Below are 7500 nucleotides of genomic sequence, written 5' to 3' on the forward strand. Positions count from 1 at the left end.
CAAATGACCTTTGTATTCCCTACACCAAAGAGCACCTTCAATTTGTTCTGCAATTCCTGAGCACTTTGGACTTTTCCTCATCTCATGACCGTGTGCTGTGTTTGTCCTGCAGGTATCGTGGAGGAGTACCAGCTGCCCTACCATGACCTGGTGCCGGGTGACCCGTCTTATGAGGACATGAGGCAGGTGGTGTGCATCAAGAGACAGAGACCCTCGTTTGCCAACCGCTGGAGCAGCGACGAGGTACAGCCAGCAACCAACAGATACAGTACACTGACATCCCAAACACACACACACACACACACAAATACACACACAAACAAATATACACAAACACACACACACACACACACACACACACACACACACACACACACACACACACACACACACACACACACACACACACCTTCGCAGGTGTGCTTGTTTGGTCATTACTTTGTGTGAGTTGTGTAAAACGTGTTAAATAGTCTTAAAGAGAAAAAAGCAATTGACTGAGCTATGGGATGCCATTTTATTTAACTTGATGTGTGTGTGTGTGTGTGTGTGTGTGTGTGTGTGTGTCTGTGTCTGTGTGTGTGTGCGTGTGTGTGTGTGTGCATGCGTGTGTGTGTGCATGTGTGTGTGTGTTCTGCTTTGTCATTGCGTTGCTGACTGCGCTCCTCCCTGTCCCCCAGTGTCTGAGGCAGATGGGCAAGCTGATGATGGAGAGCTGGGCCCATAACCCTGCTTCCCGCCTCACCGCCCTCCGGGTCAAGAAGACGCTGGCCAAGATGTCCGAGTCACAAGACATCAAGCTTTGAGACTGGACATGGGTGGACGCCTGGGGGGACAGTTCGGGGAGATGAGTTGGATCCCTCAAAGAGGGCTGAAGGGTAACCTCTGACCTCTGAACTACGCCCCTAAATCTGAGTCTCCTAACTCCTGGCGCTGTAGCGTTCTGCGTCCGGAGCGGAAGAGGCCGGAGGAGATGGTGGAGCCTGGGAAGACGGTGACGCAGCAGCCCCCTGCTTTCTGTGAAAGCTCCCAAGACTGAATGGACCCCATTTAAGGTGTGTGACTGTGGCAGGACTGCGCCCTCTAGTGGCGCGGAAGACTCCCTCCCTCCAATACGTCCACAAAGCCAAACTGCAGAGACATATGAAGGAGGAGAAGAGGCAGCTCTTGTACAGTAGTCATGGAAAGCCATATATTTGTTCGAATGGGCATTGTTCCGTCCATATTCCGTCCACCCTATGCTGGGATGGTGGACATTAGAGCCATTAGAGTCTGTTTGTGAGACACAGCAGATGAAGTATTTCACGCAGTGTGGGGAAAACACCACTGCATCTACGTAAGCTTTGGACTCCATATGCTAAATGGTACAACCACAGTATACAGGACTGGGGAACTCAACAAGTTCCCAAGATGTAAAAAGTATCATGATGGCATCAGGTCTGTTTATTTAAATTATGAATTCAGAGAAGCATGGAATGAGAGGTCCTAATATAGAAATGAATTGCGTAAGTGCTGTCACCGCCAAGAGATCTGACATTGCGTCCGCATAGCATTTTTAGTTGCCACTTCCTGCAGCATCAGTATTACCCAGTATTACCCAGAATGCACTGGCACTCTGGGCATCACCTGGCACTCAGGCAGACTGCCCCCTCGAGCGGATCTGACCCAGCTCCGTGCCAGATCCGAGCCGATTCCGGCCTACAGTCAGCAGCTCTTTGGGTGGTATGACTTAGGAATGAATATCCTTGCATCCATCCACATGAATATAAATATCAGTCTGACGTACGTGGACATCAATGGATTCATAAGAAAGCTACCAAGAGTTTTCTTGTGTGAAGCTTTTGTTGTTTGCTGTACAGGATGTTTTGCCAATCTATCCAGTTTGGCCTGTGCCTTATTTATCACTTTAGTCAATGTATGTTTAATTATGTCTATGTAACATATGGCTGTACAGAACGGTGATGCTTCGGAAGGTTCTATTGTGTGCGTCAGGGTCCCAAATAAAAGATGTTGACCTCAATGTAGTGTTTTGCTTTCAAGGCTCATATGTGACTCCTACTTTGGCCAGTCAAATATTGCTTGTGTTTCCATTTGGAGGAGTAGAATCTCCTTAAAAGACTAAAATGTATCTCATCAAAATAATAAAGTTGGGTTATGGGAATCCTCCTAAAGTGCAATGAGTTTGCAACTTCACATTGGAGGAAGAATTTCAGTTCATCCAGGGAAATACTAGAGTGACCACAGACAGTGCAGTTACCAAACTCATCAGTGAGTAAATGTACAATACAGTTTTTGTGCTGTTTGAGGTCTGGATACATGAGATTCCAATCCCAATACCTTGGCCTGTTTTATAGTTAGCAAGGGTAACTGGAGTTGTGTGACTTTGCAATATAGCTACAGTAAGAGGTCATTATTAGAGGTCAGTCAGAGTAAATCAGTGGTTACCGAGGTCATAAATGGCATTATAATGAAATGAGAAAGTCTTTCAGAATGATAATAATAGATTGTGTGAGCTAATGGATTGCAGGACAGTGAGATGGACACTCATTACTGTAGGGCATGGGCAATTCATTTAGAGCTTTGTTATCTCCAACATAATCATTGAAAAGGAGAATGGAAAATACTCACTACATTTTCCACATTCACATTGCCAGAACCTTAGCCTACTAGTTATTTTAAATATTAATATCCCCCGTTATTTTTTATTTTTTTATTTCCAGAGAGTCCACAACGTCCTATGGTTCTAAGGTCAATAAAAACAACACACCCCTCAGTTCAGTGTTGCATATAAATATAATTTATTACCAGTTTAAAAATTCTTTCTTACATTTTGTACAGAAACTTCACAAAGAGAAAAAAAAATGCAAGCTGTTGCAAGGAACATCATGAACGTGCCATAAAAGAATTGGTAACATCCCCACCATAAATATAACGTTCACAATCAAGAGCTGTGACACCTATAGAATGCCACTGCTATCACTCTGATGCATGTACATTTCAGAATATAAATGATGGCAGGTTTGCATAGACAGCTTTTAGAAACGTGTACAAGAGAAAAAAGGAACCAAAAAAGGAAAAATACAAATATTTTTTTTTTTATCAGTCTAGTCACAAACTTGTTTCATCCTGTGAAAAAAAGGCTGAAACTTTCAATTATCCACTGCATTCTATCATCAGTTTCTTTCTGCTAACTTGTATGCTCCCGGGCCTAGTTTTCTCTTTCTCTGTTGGATCAGAGAAGTCTCTAAGAGGAGGAGGTGAGGTTCATAATCCTGCTAACACCTCCACAAATCCAACACAGCAGGTTTATAAAACGTTCTTTTACACTTTGTCCAGCTCTAGCACACAAATCTCTATACACACCTAAATCATCCTTTTTGCGTTTGTGTTTTTGAACAAAGATGTCCAGTTGTTTCAAAAAGCATCAACAACAGCAACAGAGAAATTATCACTGAATTACAATCAAACACAGTTGATATTGTCATCATCTTCATATGATTATTATCAACAAGACAAACAAATATGGATGGTGTTGAAACAGTGTCAAAAGGAACCAATGGTGGAATTGGTTCAAAATGTGGCTGCAAAAAACTGGTCATGTTGAACTCACGGCACAGCACAGAAATCAAGCCTTTCGTGTCACCTCCATTTTAATTGGTGACCGAGAAAATTCACTGCTTCTGCTGGTATCTTGCAACTCAGACAGGACAAACACACTTGCAAAGAACAGATTTTGGTAGTTACTTCTGTTGCTAAATCGCAGCTATAATTACTGATCACCATGAAACCAAAACACAAGAAAAGAATGGTCATACTCATTACACCGCTGTACAATTGATGATGTACTGGCTTATTTACAGGCTGCACACTCCCAATTTGTTGCCTACAGTACGGTGGCAGAGCCTTGCTGTTGCTGAGGATATCCACTAGGTGGCACTATGAAGCAATGAATAAAAATGTGTCCAAGGAATTGTGATTTTAAAAATAAAATAAAAAAAAAACACTACACAAACAGCCAAGAAAGAAAACAAAAAATCAAGAAGACATGTGTAAATTAGGCTAATATATGAAGCCACACGAAAATCAAACCATGGGAGAGATACATGTGTATAAATAAAGGCAATATTAAATATATATTCATATAAAATCAGGACTGGAGTACTTTCAGGTTATTCCAAAGTAAATGTGATGTACAGTAGGGGAGGAGAAACCATAAGCACTGCATCAGGCACGTGGCAGAAGGAGATGGCACAAGCTGGCACTTGGGTGCCCACTGTAGCACCCGTTTCTTGTTTCCCATCTTCCCACTTTCCTGTGCCAGCTCTAGTGGGTGCCACCATCCCCTGATTCTGCCCACGTGTTGAAGCCCCGCCCTGCCCTGCACCCTCGCCTGTCAATCATTTGCCTACGCTTCCTGTAAAGGTGGAGTAGGAGGTCCAATAAATGGACAGCAGAGACATGCGTTTCCTAGGAAACTGTATTGGGAAATAGAAAACTGTACCAGGAATCGTACAGACAGGGCTATTTTTTCTCTTCTAGTTTAGTCATTACTTTCTCCCCTCTTATTCCATTCCCCCACCACCACTATTCAAGTCCATTTGTTTTACATATGAATGGATCAAAGCAATCTATTCTCCTGCGCTGAGATTTCTATTCTGCACAATTTTCGTCTAGAGTTTTATCTCAACATTTTCAGAATGGGAGTTTTGTTAATGCTTGTTCAGGGCTCTGTCTTAGTTTGTGTGTGTGTGTGTGTGTGTGTGTGTGTGTGTGTGTGTGTGTGTGTGTGTGTGTGTGTGTGCGTGCGTGAGTGGAAGTGTGTGTGTGTGTGTGTGTGTGTGTGTGTGTGTGTGTGTGTGTGTGTATGCATCCTGTCAGCTGTCCAACTTCCCTGCAATGGAACGGTTTTCTGCTCGAAGCCCCCGCGCGGTCGACGGGGGTCAGTGCTCCATGGTCATGGACCCGATGTTCTCCACGCGGCCCATCTCCTCCAGCACGGCGGCCAGGCGGTTCAGGTTGCCGTCGGGGAAGTGCTGCGCCTCCCACAGGTCCAGGATCACCCCCGTCGGACTGGACTTGGTGGCAAAGTAGTTCAGGTACCTGTCGGAGCAGGCGGATGGCAGAGAGAGGTTCCATTTAGATTTCTACTTGGTCAGTATAGGGGCACACACACACAGAACTCCCACACCCACAGCACAGCAGGGACTAGGTGCCTCCCTGCACTACAGAAAAGTGAAGATGAAGATGATGATGAGGAAGATGAGGAGGATATTTTCATTTTATTGTTTTATTTTTAATGCATCAATGACAGCTCCATTGGCTAAATACTAAATAGAGAACTACTATATATTAAGACTCCACACATAGGCACATATAATGTACATGTGATCTTGTTTTGAGTTCTGTATATTTAGACTCCATACATTGGCACATATAATGTACATGTGGTCAAGTTTTGACTTCTGTGGTTCATTTCAAGATTGGGTGATGCACAAAGGAGTTAACTTTAGCCTGATTTTATTAAATCCCACAACCAAGTATCTCAGGTTTGAGGGACCTGATTCTGAAACAGAGCTGTTTCACATCTGGCCCACATGTGGCCCTGGTCTGGCCCTTCCCCCGTGGAGTCGCCCTAGATTAGCTCCAGGGCTGTTCCAGAGTCAGTGGATAGCTGAATGCTGCTGCACTCATATGACTTGACTGTGTTATAAAAATCAAAGCCTTCATATTCCACCGTAATCCTTTGTGTTATAGTAAGGACAGACCTGCGTGTGCGGCATTACACAGCAGCTCTATGGAGAAGAACTCGTTTAGCAGACAAATTCCCTCAAGGTGATTTACAACAAAGGGGAGATCAGATTTATAGACATAAACTCCCTGGGAACGGGTCTCCTGACCTTGGCTTGGCTAATCAGTTGAGCTATACTGTAGGTGTTCTCGAATGGAGAAAAAGAAAAAACATGAAAAAAAGAAGAAAAAAAAACGGGTTTTTTAAATTAGAGCTTTAAAAAATGCCATCTCCGCTCTTCCGTTTCAAGTCTCAACTGTGTGGCGTTGAGAGTGAGAGAGGGGTTTGAGAGGGTGGAGGTGGTGGTGTGGGGGGGGGTGAAGGGTAATCCCCCCCACCCCTACCCCTCAACCCTGCAGCAGCCGATAAGCCGCCTCCCGCTGAGATGTGAACTCAATAACTGAAAACACACTTTGCACGTCTCACATAAGCTGTCAATGAGGGAGCAAAGAGACGCTTGTGTAGGCGCGAGACAAGACTGCTGCTACTGGAGGTGGAGGTGGAGGTGGTGCTGAGGGGGGACACGGAGCGCCCGAGGACCCAGCTGCCACCTCTCTCCTCCTCTAAAGATATCTCACCCTCCCTCTTCCTTACTTTCTTCCCCCCCTCTCTCTCTGTGCATCCCTTTCTCCCTGCCACTCTTACTCTGTCTTTTTATATTCCTTTATTCCTCCTCCACCCCACCCCACTCCCCTAATGCTCCCCTCATCTCATCCTGATTCCACCATCCAAAGCCTCTCTTTCAGGGCTTGCCCAGCGAGCCTGCCCTGCCCTGCCCTGCCCTGCCTGCCCTGTGCCGTGGGGCAGCTGGGCCATGAGGAGGGCAACAGGGGCAGACTGTCTGGGACGGGGACCCACTGAGCTCCTGCTGCTCCTGCTCCTGTTTGTGCATTCTGTTGCAGGAGAACAGCAAAGAGGAGCAGCGCAGCAGAGCACAGCACTCTGACTCCATTCTCAACAGTAGCCAGGCTGCTCATGCTCAGGCAGGTACACGGAGGGAAGGGGCAGTTTGCACACGGGTTTACTTGCTCTTCTGTGGTCTCAAATGGCCAACACTGAGGTTCAAATGCTATTCAAAGCATTTGCACAGTAACATAACTGCATATATAATATATACGCAGTTATGTTATTATATAACATGACTGCAAATTAGTTGATTAGTTAAATAGTTGAGTGAACATGCAAGACAATGATAAAGTGACTTTTAGCATATCCTAGATGGCTGAGTTCAATAGAGGCTAAATGTAATTGAAAAATTACAACTACCATGCAACATTAGTGTGCTAATACAGACACCTCTATTACAGCCATCAAGCTGCCTTTTCTACCATAACAAAAACTTGAAGAATGCATCTTAGCGCTAAGTGGAATTCAGTCTTATAAGCATAAACCCTGCAGCATTCCAGGAAGCTTCCAGTCTGACTAACAAGTGAAGATACTCCTACCAAACAGTATAGAGAGTTGGATGTCTACACTCTTTTGGTCTTACTGCCAAAAGATGAGCCAAGACATTGGAGCATCTAGAGCCCAACTTGTTGATGGCACAGCCATTCCGGATATTGCCGTAGAAACCATTGTGTTCCGTTTCCTCACCTGTCCAGGTTGAGTTTGTGTGCCAGCATCCTCCAGTCGTTGCCGCGTGTCTGTGGGGCGTCCAGGCTGCCGCAGAGCTTCTGGCGGATGGACAGGGGGATGCGGAAGGCGTTCGGCCCCAC

At 45.1% G+C, this 7500-nt stretch overlaps 2 protein-coding genes across 9 annotated transcripts in view; one reads left to right on the plus strand and one right to left on the minus strand.

Moving 5' to 3' along the window:
• bmpr1bb (bone morphogenetic protein receptor, type IBb) overlaps positions 1 to 2017 on the plus strand; it is a 76186-nt gene extending 74169 nt beyond the window's left edge. For all 8 annotated transcript variants that reach the window (XM_042081076.1, XM_042081078.1, XM_042081081.1 and 5 more), the window contains 2 exons: positions 113 to 243; positions 678 to 2017. In XM_042081076.1, the coding sequence (XP_041937010.1) occupies positions 113 to 243; positions 678 to 803 (257 nt within the window). In that variant the 3' untranslated portion in view covers positions 804 to 2017. The remainder of the gene's footprint in view (positions 1 to 112; positions 244 to 677) is intronic.
• Positions 2018 to 2778: 761 nt separating this feature from the next.
• The window catches only part of unc5c (unc-5 netrin receptor C), a 121922-nt gene continuing 117200 nt past the window's right edge, over positions 2779 to 7500 (minus strand). Inside the window, 2 exon segments of the mRNA XM_042080936.1 lie at positions 2779 to 5097; positions 7379 to 7500. The exon segment at positions 7379 to 7500 is cut by the window's right edge and continues 57 nt beyond it. Coding sequence (XP_041936870.1) covers positions 4938 to 5097; positions 7379 to 7500 — 282 coding nt within the window. The 3' untranslated portion in view covers positions 2779 to 4937.

This window comes from Alosa sapidissima, chromosome 23 (genome assembly GCF_018492685.1).
Source record: "Alosa sapidissima isolate fAloSap1 chromosome 23, fAloSap1.pri, whole genome shotgun sequence".
Classification (NCBI taxonomy): Eukaryota; Metazoa; Chordata; class Actinopteri; order Clupeiformes; family Clupeidae; genus Alosa; species Alosa sapidissima.